This window comes from Ascaphus truei, chromosome 5, assembly GCF_040206685.1.
Source record: "Ascaphus truei isolate aAscTru1 chromosome 5, aAscTru1.hap1, whole genome shotgun sequence".
In the NCBI taxonomy this organism is placed as follows: domain Eukaryota; kingdom Metazoa; phylum Chordata; class Amphibia; order Anura; family Ascaphidae; genus Ascaphus; species Ascaphus truei.
Window position 1 is genome coordinate 167,827,430 of NC_134487.1, and position 17,086 is coordinate 167,844,515.

The 17,086-nt window shown below is 42.4% G+C and overlaps 1 protein-coding gene across 7 annotated transcripts in view; it reads right to left on the reverse strand.

Moving 5' to 3' along the window:
- RAPGEF6 (Rap guanine nucleotide exchange factor 6) overlaps window positions 1–17,086 on the reverse strand; it is a 309,945-nt gene that overhangs the window by 69,209 nt on the left and 223,650 nt on the right. For all 7 annotated transcript variants that reach the window (XM_075601184.1, XM_075601185.1, XM_075601188.1 and 4 more), the window contains 4 exons: window positions 9,458–9,638; window positions 8,803–8,939; window positions 4,091–4,249; window positions 2,464–2,616 (listed from right to left, as the gene is read on the reverse strand). In XM_075601184.1, the coding sequence (XP_075457299.1) occupies window positions 2,464–2,616; window positions 4,091–4,249; window positions 8,803–8,939; window positions 9,458–9,638 (630 nt within the window). The remainder of the gene's footprint in view (window positions 1–2,463; window positions 2,617–4,090; window positions 4,250–8,802; window positions 8,940–9,457; window positions 9,639–17,086) is intronic.

Here is a 17,086-nt window from a genome sequence, read left to right on the forward strand (position 1 = left end):
GAGTGGGGAGTTTTTGTGTTTGCAGTCACTACAGCGGCTATGAGATCTCTGTCCAAGAATGCTGCGCGACAAATTCTGGGACATGAATCCCATAGCCTCGACGTTGAGTGACACCTTAACGAAGGCAAGTAGTGTGGGTAAATAGAGCGTAGTTAGAAGCCAAGAAAATTTAAGAAAGCAAATATTACCCGAGAGAGACAATAGGGAAGCAAGGGGGGGGATGGTTAGTGTCACATAAGAGAGTACAAAAAGTAAGAGGAAAGGTAAAATCAGAGATCCAAACGAGAATGTGTAAATGTGAGAATGTAGATGGTGTGACAGAGGATAGACAATGCAGTTAAGAGACATCGCAGCATTGGTACATTCTATTTTTATATATTTTAAATAATGGGCGCTATGCTTCACTCGGGACATACAGGATGACAAACTATTTCCCTACTTGGTAGAGAAATACAGCATCCTCTTTCACTCTCCCTTCTCTGGTTTTATAATCCCATTAGTATGTTAAATGGCACTAATGAGATTAAGCACCAGAGGCTAGACGCCAACTTTATTTGAGGTGGATGTAAACAGAAGTGAACATTATAAGTGTGCTTTAACCACTTCACTACCAAGGAAATTTGCAAACAGAATGCTTTACAAGTCGCTCTGCCAGTGAAGGGGTTAATACAAAGTCCTGTCTCTTTCCCCCTCCCCCCACCCCATTCGCAAGAGAAGTGCTAACAGATTGGCTATACTAATAGCATTTGCATTTGGCAGCAACATTAATCTAGCCGATTTTCACAAGTCTACAGATGCACATACAGACCAACAAAATGTGTCTATGGCCAAGGACAGATTTTTGGTATTAAAATCAGTATCCATAATTTAGCATTTATTATAGTCTTAAACTGAAAATCAAACAAATATTTTACGACTTGTGTGTTGCTGACCTATCTGGCACCAATGGAGTTAAAGCAGCAATTCTCCCTAACATTCATTTTCTTTTTGCTTTTTGTACCTGAACTTGGGATCTCACTGAGAACAGACCTGCCACTACCCTTCTACCATGAAGTCTCATTCTTTCATAGGTTAAACCAGCGGTGCGCAAGTGGGGGTGGAGGAGAATTTCCAGGGGGGGGGGCGCAGCGGCTACAGACGTCTCGCGCTCTCCCCCAAGGCACTTAAATTAAGTGCCGGGGGGGACCGCATGAGGCCTTTGCTGCTTCTCTTACCCGATCTTCGGCGACGCGTCGCCATGGTAATTCGGCATTAAATGACGCGGCGGGGTCACATGACGTCATTTGACGCCGGAGCCGAGGAGGAGAGGGGGCGCGAGGCAGGAGGTGAGGCGGCAGGGGGGGGTGAAAGTTAAAAACTTTGCGCACCCCTGGGTTAAACGGTAGGTGCAGGCTGTGGAATTTGGTCAATGAGAAGTATCAAAGCGCCTGTTCCCTCATTCACATTTCATGTCTAGCATTAAGACATTATTTACATTTCCAAATATGCCAGGAAATTTAAGCATTACAGCTAATAAACTGGGCACCGAGGGTCCCCATTTTCTTTCTCAAGTCTGTTAAAAAAAAATGTAATAAATGATAAAACTCCACTGAGGAGGTACGGCTGTTTAATAATCTGATGTCAACTAAACAAAATGTATTTTGGTATAGAATTGCATACATCTTCCACCGTTTTCGACCTTCTCTCCACTATGTTTTACACTTTATCATACTTTATTTTTAATGCACCAACAAGACCCTCAGCACAGTATAATGGGCATGAAAGAAAACATGCGTAATCTCATGTTAATTTGCTTAACGCAATGGGTCAGGATGCCCCTGCTCCAAGGAGATTACAATCTAAGAGGTGGAAAGGAAGACACACAAGCATCAGTGGGGAGAGACCGATGGTGCTCGAGGATGTCCAATGTCAGTTAATACGCTTGGTTATGGTAAAGATCGTATCGCGTGGGTGTTCAAAAATGCATGGGTAACACACAAGGCTATCATAAATATGAAAGAAACATAATCAGGTGTGAGGCTTCACAGTGGATAGGAGAATGACGACTAGGTTGGCCGAATAGTTCTTATCTGCTGTCAACTTATTTGTTTCTAGGTTTCAATTTCTATGGTGGGCTATAGCCCAGTGCTCTTTGAAGAAATTCCGTTTTTAAGAACTTTTAAATGTGTGAAGCATACGGGAAGTGATGGTACGGTATATTCAGTTACAGACATGAGAACAGCAAACATTCATTAAATCGCTTCAGCGATCACATTCTGCCTTCAGAATGCAAGATGCACAGCTCTCATAGACACAACATGACTAGGTAAGAATGATGCCTGTATTGGTCATCCAACATTTATATGCATGATGAAGAGACCCCAAAATGATTCTAAAATAATGTTTTTTAAAATTCCTTGGCACAATAAAGGTATTTTGGGATTATTTGCTAGTAAAATGGTAATACCACCGTTTTTCTCTTACCTTAATCACTATGTGCCCTTTCCTCGTTCCACTACGATCCAGTTCTCGGTGCTCCTTTACCATAACGATCTCACCGCCTATCTCAACTTTGTGGGTGTTCTTCTCTACATGGTTTAATATCCGCCAGTAATCTTGCTGCGCTATGCACACAAACTGTCCCAGAAAAATATGGGGACAATTAAGAAATCGATAGTACATAAAAACATCTCCACGCACTAGCGCGGGGCAGAGACAGTCCAACAGAGACAAGTCACTGTCAGTGGAGTCTTTGTTTACCATTTCATGTCCTAGTTCGCCCTGCGCCCACTGAAGACTAAAGAAAGTGACAGCCCCAAGTCACAGCTGAGACACATTCTTTCTGAAAATGTGGCAATGAGGAGTCTCAGCTGAAACTAAAAATAGCATATATTAAAAAAAAAAAAAAAAAAACTCTGTTCATTTCCTAAAAGTATGCACACAAAACATGAAGTAGACTAGCTGACCACCAGTCTTGATCTGAGAAGACTTCCCTTTTTGCCTTGCACAAACACCATACAGAAGAGATACGTGCAGCAAATATGAGCTACTGTGCTGAACCGAAAATAGAACTGAAATGCAAACTTCCCAGTCCTGTACATGGCTAGAGACTGTTCACACAGACGAGTCCAATTCTGGTGCAACTTCTACAGTTTAATTATTTATGGATTGCGTGCTTTATTGTAACTTTTTCAAATAAATATACTATTTGTATTTCCATATATTTCTCATACATTATACATAATAAGTTATGGTGGGTACAAAAAGTGACAAAACCCTCCTCTGAACAGTAAATACAAATACCACTTGTGGTGCATTTGCATGTCTCAGACAGGTCTGTAACCCTGTCTTCCCCATTATCGCTTAGCAAAGAGCGCTTCTACTTTAGCCTGGGATTCTGGGTAATGACATGAGATACCTTCCCCCTTCATTTAGCAAAAGGGGAATCCCACCATACCCCATGGACTTCTTGGGTTCAAAAGGGAGGTGTCACCACCCAAAATAAAAAAGGGCAGTCTCCATTTATGATCTATGGGAGTATAACAGTGCTGCAAGCCCCCCAAGACATGTGAGCTTCCCCATTTCCCTACGTGGTGCTGCATAGCCGTGGGACAGCAGCCCGACGCAACTCCTACACTACGCCACATTTATTAGATACCTTGTTAGATTTTTTTATATTCATATCATAATAAGTATTATGTTTGTCAAATAAAATGTAAGTGTCCAAATAGATTGTTGTAAATGAGACCCATACGTTCTTAAAAGATCAGCCTCAACACTATCCATTTATAGTTTTTATTAAGAAAATATAAAGACTCAGACGCCAGCTTCCTTTGGGACTAGGAAAGCTATGCCTATAGGACAGGCTTTTTAACGTAACGGGAAAAGCGAGACTAGTTGTCTTGTTTATATGCAGTTTCATGCCCAAATGAACTCAATTTGTGAAGGGAAGACTAATTTAACCCATATGTTGCTGGAGGTGCCTACAAAGGATTGCTCCAAACATTGCTGGTACCTATTGCAAAGAAGTGGTTAAAAGCATGGCAGTCCCTTTCTTTATCGCATGCGAATTATAAATGTTCATTGTTGTAGTGGCGATCGAACAACATACCTGGCAGTCATCGATTTTGGTCCTCACAACTCCATTCATGTACTGCTTATCTAAAGATGGGATTATCCCAAAGCTGTTTCCCATGCAAAGGTTTTCACTTCTCCCATCTGAATGAGTGATTTCTACAGTGCCATTTAGAATAACATACCAAGAGTCCAGCTGGAAAGAGAGCAGACGTCAATCGAGAATGTGAAATAACATATGGCAGACACAGTGTACAAAACATGTAAAGTTAAAATCTGTTGCGCATAGATATTTCACAACCACTACAATGCGTGAGAGTGCACCGTTATATATAGATGTAAATACATCTAGCACGTCTAGATATTCTGTACTAAACAATAGTCACCTTTGTTAGGTGTCAATATTTAATTACTTAACAACCTACTGTGTTATACTAACCAATGTAACTTAGATTATATGAAGCAGCAGTTAACAGCCTAATTTTGTAACCCCAGAACAAGTTAAAAAAAACTATCCTAGCTATTACAGGTACCATATGTTAAAGTATCTATACCTTCAAACTCTATGTGTAACTCTGTATCTATACCTGCCATTTAACTCTAAAAATACCTCCAGTGTAAATATTGTATTTGTTCTCTCTCTGCTTTTGTATTCATACATTTTACAGCAATTGTGTATCACCAGTGATGGACCTAAACCAGTGTACATGGCGTCTAAAACAAACGACCCAGAAAATTAATTCAGTGGGCCCTATAGTTTCACGGGCAACAGAAGCAGCTCAGAATACCAGTCATGAGTCTACAGTTAATTTTGATAGTAGTACTGTAATAGGATGGGTTGGTATTTTGTGGCGAACATAATTTATCAGAGATTGAGGGGTGGGGGATAGGAGTGGTTGAGTGTTAACTCTTCATCTTCACTTAACATACATTAGCATGAGAAATCATAAAATTATAAATATAACATTGTCAGCTAATGTTAAGGAAGATACTGTGTAGATATGAGACTTAAAGGTGGTTTCAATAAATGTTGCCTATAGTAACACATTCTGTGCAGCGATCCTTACAGGTGACTGCCCTTCTAGAAATACGCAGAAGAAGTCATCCTCTGGCGCATGGATCAGGGGAGAAAAGGAAAAGAAGAAAAAACAAGTGTGTCATATTGTTTGAGCACCAGATAAAATATACAGAGGAATGGTGTTACACATGTGTTTCTTAATGAAACAGATCTTTATTCTGGAAACGCTGGGTGGTTTCAAGTGGGACAAGCAAAGATCCGCAGAAAACCCAGCTGCTGGAAAGCATGATATTCAATCTGCATAGAGCCCAAGATAGGCGTTTGTGAGTGCAATAACCTATTTTACTTTTATCATTTTAAATAAAACTGCATTATGCTATGGCATTTTCTGTCTCTCTATATACTCAGAAACAGAACCTAGTATGAGCTGAGACAGACGCCACAAGACCAAAGAAAACACCAAGAGTTTCCAAAATAAAGATCTGTTTACTTAGGAAACAAATGTGAGTGTAACTCCATTCCTCCGTCTATTTTATCTGGTTCTCAAACAATATCAATGTGACAAGGTGCCACCCCTGTCGAAATAGCTTGGTAGGGAAACCTATGTGCAGAGCTTGAGCCCAGCGCTGAGTAATTCAGAGCAGACAGTCCTGATTAACCTGCTCAATTGGCTCGTTAGGCTTTTTAAAAGCCTGAAATATAACTACAAGGGAATCTCTAGTCCAGGGAGACACCCTGGACTGCAGGAGAGATTAGAGCAACTACTCTCATTGGCCAGGAAGGTGGAGAGAAACCCTGCACAAGGACTTATATAGATAAAAAATAGAAAATAAAAATTCCCCTGGGATGTAAATCAGACCGGCCGGTCACACATTACTCCTACCAAGCAAGGTATATGGTGGAAACATATGACATGAGAGTATAATCATTCAAAAGATCTGTAGGGCAAGGAATAAAATGGATGGAAGTAAAAGAACATCTAAAGATTCCGGATCCAAATTGAATCAACTGAGATCAGTCCCATAGTAGATATTATCATGGATAAGAGAGAGTATTGAGCTCCCATAAACATGTGTAGTATGAGGGTTCTTATATAAGGTCCAAGGTACATATCACAAAAGGAGTGTAATCCACGGTGAAAGTCAGCAGCAAAAAATACTTTAACTCAGAGGTTAACACCTGTTGCCTGATAGTAGTGACCCCACAATATGATAGATGGTAGACGGTCCATATTTATATATATTTGCTTATTCTTTGCAGCTTTCCTATTTAGGAGTTTAGTGGTTGGTGTTTTATATATTTTATTATTTTTTTCTGTGTAAATAAAACTCATCTTATTTTTTCCATCAATTTTGAGTGCTTTATATGAGACCTTCTTTGTGTGTGTGTGTGTGTGTGCGTGTGTGTGTGCGTGTGTGTGTGTGTATTTATATTAAAAAAAAAAAATTTACATTTAAAAAAAATTGTGACTGTAGCGCTAAAGTGTCTATAACTAATCAGTGATAAAACAAATAGTGACAATATTACACCCTTTACATAAAGGTTAGGCTGCCTGATAACTACTGCCTAGTACAGACTGAAACAGATTGTGAACAAAAATAAACCTGGCGCCAAATAAAAGTCCAATATGGCAAGTCCTGTAATCCTCAGTGAAACTGCACGGATGCTTTCAAGCCATGGAACGAGAAAAAAGACAAACAGAACAAATCATAGCGTAACACTGCTGCCCTTACCCTGCTTCTCGTGAGTAGGGTTTTGATTTTACATCTCCGGACGATCAGCTGTTCAGTAACCCCGTGCAGCCAATGTTAAATGGCATAGTTCATTATATATTATTTTAATAAATAAGTTTTAGCTTTGTCACTAGGAGTTTGTTTAATGTTTAATGTTCTGTGTATAGCATAGACTGTCTTTACCCAGCAGTGTTACGCTATGATTTGTTCTGTTTGTCTTTTTTCTGTTCCATGGCTTGAAAGTATCCGTGCAGTTTCACTGAGGATTACAGGACTTGCCATATTGGACTTTTATTTGGTGCCAGGTTTATTTTTGTTCACAATCTATTTATATATATATAAACAACAAAAAAGAGTACCAAAAATGGAGCACACAGGAATACCAAAAAAGTATAAATTACAATTTATTAATGAACTTAAAAACAAGGGAGAAAGTCTAAAATAAGGGGGACACAACCAAAGACCTCAAATAACCACAAGGGGACAAGAAGGTGAGTTCAAGGACGTATGGCAAAAATATGAATGACCTAATTGAAAGAATAGAGTTATAATCAATATCAAGACATGATATAAAGCAACTTACAGGATAAAAATAGTGTAGTACCTCTAGACCTAAATAGGGCAAGGCAAAGTAACTGCAGAAAGTTGCTACAAAGTGCATACACACACAAGAGGCAGTAACAAGGTGCTGAAAGTACTGCACGTAGATGTAAAAGGTTAGTAATATGCATAGAGAACCAGCATAAACAGACAAATAATGACTGTAATAGCCTGCTAGTGTTCAAGTCGCAACTGAATTTGAAAAGGTCAGTCTAGTTGATAACCAGAGTCAAGTGTCAATTCCATTCCTCAATACATCACAAAAATTCCGTAAGTGCTGATGCACTGACCCTAACGAGTGGTGAGGAAAAGGGGGTCCCCTCTGCAAGAACTCCCGCTCCAACGCGTTTCGACAATGGTGTTCTGGGAGTGGGTTTTAATGCAAGACGAATGTACTATTTATAGGCAAAAACCGCTAAGCAAATTCACGCCAAACTGAATGGGACAGCTGGGACCCCCGCTGTGTTAATCCGGTGGGCCATTAGTTTGGCTGCAGAATTTCACAGAAATGTTGCAGCATTTACTGTGAGATAGCCACAGTATTTTCCCTGGCAAAGGCATGGGCTGCATCTGTAGGTGGGATTCAGGCCAGTTGCATCACACCCTTTTCATTCTTCCTTGTAAGCAGATAATTGGAAGACTGGTATATCTATATGTTGCTGCAATTGCAACTCCACCCACATAAGTAAATATTTCGATTAGAAGGTATGAAGACTAAAGAACAACTGGCACACATCTCAAGTGCCTGGTGAGCAAGATAATTGGCTTGACGATAGTTGCAACATGTTCATATTGTTTTGTTAGCTGGTTAAACTGTGTGATTCTGGGTGAGACTGCAGTACACAGTGTGCCAGTAAAAAATATATATTTTAATGAATGAATTTACACGCAAACTTAAGAGCCAGACTTCATGGAGCATTTACAGCAATCAAAAACTGACCTGTATGGTCATAACAGGATTCTCTCTTGTTCTCGCCATCACTGTTTTGTTTCTATTATTATTATTATTATAAGTGCGAAGAATGTATTGGTATTTTAAGTTTTAATTTAAGTTCATTCCTTTCTATGGCAATCTACGGCAGCCAATTTATATCTTTGAAATCTTTTTGTATTCTTTGGATTGTAAAACGGAATGTAAAATGGCATGAAAATACTATTTAAAAAAAAACAACAACACCGGAAAGCAGAAAAAAGCCGTCTCCATTGGAAGCAAAGGGAAGAAACGTATTTTGAAGTTGATCAATGTAAATTGCAGCTTTAAGTATCTTGAACTGAACCATGTGTTCGTGAAAGCAATACTTTGGATGCAAGTCTAGATTTAGACAGGGTAACATTTACACTTTGCTTTAACCCACTACCTACATGTACATAATGGTTTTCAGATGTTTTGTCACTTACTTCTTTCCCATCTTCAAGGATGATGGCTCCGGCCTGCTCTACCACTTCAAAGATCATGACTGAGCAAAGCTTTCTTCTCACAGACATAGTCATGTTGGCAAAAGCGGGAAGCTGATGCATAAACTCCAGTAATTGCTCTGTTAGGGAAAAGAAACATTGACATGAGCACAGCTTGGTCCAGATTAATATAATATGCAGCACATAGAATAGTACAGTTTAATCTAATTAATTCATTCCATTGTGTGAAATCTATTACATATTCTTTGGTGGGGGCGCGCACCTAAAACGTGGTCATCCTTATTTTATTTTGGGTGAGAAGTTATTAAAAAAATATTGGGAACCACTTCCCCCTAAAGCAGGTAGACTAAAATGGCTATTTACCCATACTTCAATGCTGCAAACAATTTAATTAGCTTCAACATTCTCTGTTCTGTGTTATACATAACAAGAAATTTGATTGTGTAGACACTAATATAATGCATCATTATCTTTCTGGCATCCTTTGGCATTTTGAGTTCTATTTATAGTGACAACACACAGAGGGCAGGGAAGGAAATTAGATTTAATACCCTCAGTTCAAAAGGAGTTGTGTGTTCTTGTCAGGCTGGGATGATAAAATATTAATCTAGGTAAAAAGCCCTTTTTTTAAACATACCAATGTCATCGTCTGTTCGATCTGCAGGCTCCTTTTCGAGGCACTCTCGCACAATGTCACGACCCAGCAATGTGTCTGAAGCTCTGTCAATATCTTCATCTTCCTCTTCTTCATCCTCGGAGTCTACAGGGGCCTCCGGTAACCCCGTCAAGTCCACGTCTCCCATTTCGCTCTCTGTTGCCTACAAAGGAAGCGGAAGCTTCGTTTCACAATACACCCAAAAATGACCTATGTATTAGATTGTGAATTTCTATTTATGTTTCCTCAACCAAGTATGCAGCCCTTTACGTAGATATTAAACAAATCATTACACGATACATACTGTATGCAGATAAGAGCATTAAATATAAACGGAGACCATGGAAAAAAGCAATTTCTTGCCCAACGAGGTTACAATCTAAGTAAAACTTGTCCATGGGAAGCAATGGCATCAAATCATATCAAATTATGAGTACATATGTCAAAAGGATTTCTGCAATTGTTAAAGATAAAGCACTTATTGGGGCACATGCATCGGTACGGTTTATCACGCTCGTTCCGCTGTTGACTCCTGTTGACTTGAGTGGGAGTTAATGCCGGAACGGATGAGATAACCAACTTCATGCATGTGCCGGCAAAATTCTACTGCTCTCCGAGATATATAGAAAATAATTTTAGGTTCCGAATAATTAAAAACATCTAATTAACACTATGAAAAATAAATACAAAAACCTCAATAATATGGCAAGGTATGGCTTCTAAAATGTTGACAACAGCATGCATTTTTTTTGGCAAGTCATTAGTTATCTTATTTGCAAGTTGTCATTCTTTTTTTAATGAACACATGGCCAATGATAGCAAAACATTTTTAAAAGGAACTTTTGAACATTTTACAATCAGTCATTTCTTGAAATAATGACCCCCTTTGTCAGAACCTGAAATAAGAAGAGGTTGGATACAAATCGGGCAAGTGCTTGTGTTTTTTCCGTTACCTACCCACTTACAAAAAGTTTTAAAAGACTGTACCATATACAACTTCAGCTGAAAATCATCACCACACTAAAAAAAATATATGACATAACGAAAGCTCCAACGAGCCAATGTTTGACCAATTTCATTGTCTATGTGTTTGTTTGGCTTATTATACTCAATCCTGCTGCTAACCCCATTTTTCACAAGAAAGGTGTCCAATAAAAGCATGTTAATTGCATGCAATATCAGTGAGTGACACAATCACTAAAGCCAACTTAAAAAGGCTTGATGACCATGTACAGTATTTAATGTCTACTTAATGCCACTTATTAAAGTGAAGTGCAATAATACATTGCAGCTAACTAAACAGCAGGGAAAAGAACCATCAATCAGAAACATGTCAACCTGTAAGTATAGTGAGTGCAACATACTGTTTATAATGCAATCAGAGGCAGAGGTCTTGCTTCCATATTATTCCTGGGTGTTTTTAGTCTGTAATATAGAGATGGTAATATCCATGGCTGCTTTAGTACCACTTAGGTACTACTACTAAGCCTCGCTTATTAAAATCAGAACTTTTTCATTACAATTGCATTTTTGACTCAGAACCCCCAAATCTCTCCCATTTGAGTCCATGAAAGTTGATATCTCTGGAGATCCTCAAACTGTTTTTCGCACTGTGAGCCTCTTTAGATCTATGCATTGTTAACAGGAACAGAAACACTGTCACTCATTGGCGATTACTAGAGATTGCTTTAAATACACACTGATGTTACTGAACGGAAATCAAAAATCTCTACAGATCATGCAACAGACAAAGGGATTTTGGCCACATTGTGAAAGCTAATAAATATATGTCAATGAATAAAAGAAAGGTTCAATGTAGTATGTTGGTTATAAATGTTTTGTAAAAGAAAAAAAAGATATATACACACATATACAGTACGTATACAGATGAAGCGCGCTTCATTGTTCTCTGTGGTGCGATATGTTGGAAAATGTAGGGATATATTGTGATATACTGTGTAACATTGACATTGATTCCTATGCAAACCATGCAATATTTTGCATTATAGAAGTTTATGTTGTACAATCTTAGAGAATATTTTAATGTTCAACAGGAGTGAAACAAGTAGACAACAGAACACCTACTGGTCCTGGATATTTAATTCAAACTGCGCTGGAAAGGAGGACGTTTCCTATTCCAGACGGCCCATCTCAACACTAAACTACTGCTGCCATGCCGCCTCTATTTCTTATATTTGCTGTGACCTCACTTCTTTTCAAAACACGTGTTTCTTTCTACCAGCCTCATTATGTCTCTAACTCTATTCATATATCTCCAGCTCTCCTTTCCTACCTGTGCCCTTTGACAATACACAACTATACCCCCTGCACTCAAGCACACCCCTACAAATCCTCCTCACATATTCTCTTTCTCCCCATGCTTCTCCTCCTTGCTTCTGTGGATATCTCTCCCAAACCTGGTCCCTGCCGTATTTCTACAATGCTCTTGTCCTCGTCTCCAGCATGCAACTTCCACTCCTGGGGTCAAACCCTCTAACCTCATACCTATCCCCCGTCAAACTTCCTTTTCTCTCCTGTGACCTTTTGAATGCTTGCACCCTTTCAAACAAGTTCCTCTCGGTACATGACTTATTTCTCTCTCACTCTCTGCTCCTGTTTGCTATAATGGAGACTTGGCTTACTCAATTTGACTCTGCACTGGAAGCTGCCCTGTCTTATGGTGGCCTTTCTTTCTCTCACACTCTGCGGATTGATGGCAGGGGTGGAGGCGTGGGGCTCCTCCTCTCTCTGCCATTACCGTAACCTTCCTATTCCTCCCTCTCTTGCTTTTCCCTCCTTTGAGTCTCACACTGGCCAGATCTTCTCTCCTCTCCCTGTCCACGTGGCTGTCATCTATCGACCACCTACCTCTACTCATTCCCCTTCTGCCTTTCTCTCTCACTTTGAATCCTGTCTCTCTTTCTTTTCTCCGACTCCCCTGTTCTTCTCCTTGGTGACTTCAACTGCCATATTGATGACAACTCTATCCATTGGGCTTCCCGTTTTCTCTCACTAACCTCTTCATTTGGTCTTCAACATTGGACTGTAGCTAGCACCCACAAGGATGACCACTACCTAGACCTGGTTTTCACTAAAAGCTTCTCTCTCTGATTTCTCCATTTCCCCCTTTCCTCTCTCTGACCATCATCTCATCTTATTTTCTCTCTCACATCTCCCCTTCTCCACCTCCATCTGCCCCTCGTTTCTGCAGAGACCTGCGCTCTATTAACCTACCAGCTTTTGAATCAACTTTATGCTCCTCCCTCTCCTCTGTCAGCTCTGCTCCAGACACCGACAACCTTGTCAGGAACTACAACTTTCCCCAATCCTCCCCTCTTGATCTACATGCCCCTCTTTCTCTCTGCCGTTTTCGTCCTTCTAACCCCAGACCCTGGCTAAATTTCCACACGCGCTTGTTGCGTTCCTGCACTGGTTCCTCTGAATGCCTCTGGGGGAAATCTCACACTCTCGCAGACTTCCTTCACTACAAATTTATGCTATCCTGTTTCAACTCTGCCCAGCCTCAGGCACAAACATACTTTTCTTCCCTAAACAACATGCACAAGTCTAAGGCTGCGCTTATAGTGCCGGCGACGTTGCGCCAAAACAAATACATTGCCACCGTTGTGTGTGTTTATAGTAAGCGCGATGCGACGGCGCAATGGCTTGGTTGCGATCGCTGGAAGTGATCTCAATTTGATTTTTCCAGCGACCGTCACGTTGCCGTCACTGTAAGCGTAGCCTAAGCCACACCGACCCTTCTCTGTCTTAGACTCCCTACTCAGACCACCTTCTGCTGCCTGTTTTTCTTCCTCCATTTCACCTCAGGACTTTGCTGACTATTTCAAAGAAAAGGTGGAATCAGGGCATCCCATCTGTATCCTCCTCTCATCCTACACCTCTTACGAACTCTCCTCCTGTCTTCCTAGACTCTATTTCCGCTATCACAGAGGAGGATATATCGATGCCGATCTCCTCTTCTCCCCCTGCCACCTTGGCCCCATTCTCTCCCATCTCCTATAACCTCTTGCTCCTACTATAATTCCTACGCACACACACATTTTTAACTCCTCCCACTACTCTGGCACCTTTCCCGCCTCCTTCAAACATGTAACAGTTATACCATTACTCAAAAACAGCAAGCTTGACCCTACCTGTCTTTCTAACTATCGTCCTGTCTTCCACTGTATTTTGCTTCTAAACGCCTTGAACGTCTTGTATTCTCTCGCTTGCTCCATTTTCTCACCACCTATTCTCTCCTAGACTCTATACAATCTGGCTTCCACACTGCTCACTCCACTGAAACAGCCCTCACCAAAATAACTAATGACTTCCATGGTGCCAAAGACAAGGGTCATTACACTTTGCTCATATTACTCTACCTCTCTGCAGCATTTGATACTGTGGACCAACCTCTTTTCCTTCACATTCTCCATACTCTTGGTATTCGTAACAAAGCTCTATCCTGGATCTCCTCTCCCATCGTAGTTTCAGTGTCTCTTTTGCCAACACCTTCTCCTCTATCGATCTCTCAGTGGGGGTAACCAAGGGCTCTGCCCTGGGACCTCTTCTCTTTTCCCTTTACACACACTCTCTAGGTGACCTAATCACATGTTTTGGGTTAAAATATCCCCTCTATGCTGATGATGACACACAAATGTACTTTTCAACCCCTGACGTTACACCTGCTGTACAGACAAGACCAAAGTTTCTGAATGTCTCTCCACTGTATCATCATGGATGGCCGTCTGCCGACTTAAACTTAACATGTTAAAAACAGAGCTTGTCATGTTTTCTCTCAAACCGGTCCCTACTACCACCTTCCACATTACTGTGGAAAACACTATCATACACCCAGTAGCACAAGCACACTGCCTAGGGGTCACACTTGACTCCTTTTTCACATTCAAAAGGTAGCTAAAACCTGTCGATTTGTCCTCCGCAATATTACAAAGATATGCCCTTTCCTCTGTTGCTCGACTGCTAAAACTCTGATACAGACACTCATTCTCTCCCGTCTCGACTACTGTAACCTCCTGCTGTCCAGCCTTCCTGCCTCTCACCTGTCTCCCCTAAATCTATCCTAAACGCTGCTGCCAGAAACACTCTGCCAGAAACACTCTTCTTATCAAGTCCTGCATCTCACACTCTATTCTCTTCCTCACTTTTAAAGCTTTAGGCTAAGGCCCCGGTCCCAGAGTCAGCGCACCCGCACTGCTGACAGGCGGTGCGCTGAGATACACAGACCGCGATATGCGGTCTGTAGGGAGCGGGAGGTGGGCGGGAGTGGGAGGTTTGACAGGGAGGGGGGGCGTGGCTTGAGCGGAGGGACCCGCTACTCTCCCCCCCCTCCCTCCACGGACTGCAGGAGGGAGCTGCTACTCTCCCCCCCCCTCCCTCCACGGACTGCAGGAGGGAGCTGCTACTCTCCCCCCCCCCTCCCTCCACAGACTGCAGGAGGGAGCTGCTACTCTCCCCCCCCCTCCCTCCACGGGCTGCAGGAGGGACCCGCTACTCTCCCCCCCCGGGCTGCAGGAGGGACCCCCTACTCTCCCCCCCCCTCCCTCCACGGACTGCAGGAGGGAGCTGCTACTCAACCCCCCCTCCCTCCACGGGCTGCAGGAGGGACCCGCTACTCTCCCCCCCCCTCCCTCCACGGACTGCAGGAGGGAGCTGCTACTCACCCCCCCTCCCTCCACGGGCTGCAGGAGGGACCCGCTACTCTCCCCCCCCCTCCCTCCACGGGCTGCAGGAGGGAGCTGCTACTCTCCCCCCCCTCCCTCCACGGACTCGGGCTGGAGCTGCTACACACACACACACGCAGGCACTCATACATACACACATACACACACACACACAGGCAGGCAGGCACTCACGCACTCATACACACACACGCGCGCACACACAGGCAGGCACTCACGCACTCACACACACACACAGACAGAGGCAGGCACTCACGCACTCAGGCACACACATACACACAGACAGGCACGCACGCACTCAGACACACACACACAGACAGGCACTCACCTGCTTTCACTCCACACTCCTCCCCGCTCCCCGAAGCCTCTCCTCCTCCCGAAGCCTCCCCTCCCCATTGGCTCACAGCCACACCACGTGACGCGTCAACGCTAGGAAACACCATTCTCTTGTGTCTCCTAGCGGCTGACGCGCCACAGCGTGTAGTCAGCTGTGCCGCCAGGGGGGACCGGGACCGTCTCGCGAGGATTCCCCTGCTGGTGGGGAACTCGCGACATAGCCGCCCGCGCCAACGAGCGCAGCGGGACCGAGGCCTTACACTCTTCTGCTCCTCCTTACTCTCAGCTCTAATTTCTCGCTATACACCATCCCGACTTTTGCGTTCTACTCAAGGATTTCTTCTCTCTGCCCCTTTTGTGTCTAAAGCCCCCTCCCACCTTAAACCTCTCTCACGGACTGCCACACACCTCTGTAATGCCCTTCCCCTCAATATGTGACTAGCACCCTCTCTATCCACCTTTAAGACCAATCTTAAAACCCACCTCCTTAACGAAGCATGAAAGTAGCTCTGTGGCTGATACTATACACCTCATTCATAAACCTTGGCTCCTTGCAGATGCAGTTACCAGAACACCGTCCTACTTTCTCTGTACGTTCCTCGTACTTACCCATTAGATTGTAAGCTCTTCAGGGCAAGACTCCTTTTCCTAAATGTCACTTATGTCTGAAAGCACTTCATCCCATTATGTGTTATTTGTATTTGTTATTTATATGATTATCACATGCAAGGCCACAGACAGATTTCCCGGGACCCAGGACTAGTTACATCCGTCCGTCAACCCCCCCTCGGCGGTATTGCGAACCCCAACCCCCATTTCACACCTCACTCTGCCCCTTTACTTCCCACCCTTATCTCATGCATTTCTCTCCCCTCCTTCTCACTCCCTCTTCGTGACTCACCCCTCTCACTCTCCCCCAGCCCCCCCAATACATATTGGCCGGCAGCCCTCATCACATGTAATACTGCTGTGAAGTGCTATGTACATTAATGGCGCAATATAAATAAAGATATACATACATGTGCTATTTTTGTATATACACATGTACAAATATATAAATATAAATGTATCTGTATGCAAATCTAATTATAGACAAAGAAATAAGATGGGTCATCAAAGGCTAGCACGTGACTACAGCTTCTAAAGATAGTCACGAAAAAGTTTAAAAAAAAATGTATGTGGGGGAAAAAATTGTCAACGGTTAACATGCGACTACTGCTTCATATTAAAAAGAAACCGTATTAGAACACTACATAATTAGAAAAGCTGAATTGTGGCCATATCATAAAAAGCTTTGCCGTGCAAATGGGAACACTTAGCAGAGAACTGCAGCAGCAGCAGCCTTTCCCGTGTAATCAGTGCATTACATCATTGCTGCACATACACATAGCTAATGTAGAACTCTTCCTGGCTTGGACAGTGTCTTGGCACAGAATTAAAAAGGAGTGTTTTAATGCTCCCGGCGCATTCATTCAGCTTATCCTCTCCTGAGCCCACAGAAAAGCCAAGAGGAATAACAAGCACCTCGAATTGTTTTCAAGATAAGAAGCTGGCGACATATCCTTTACAATAT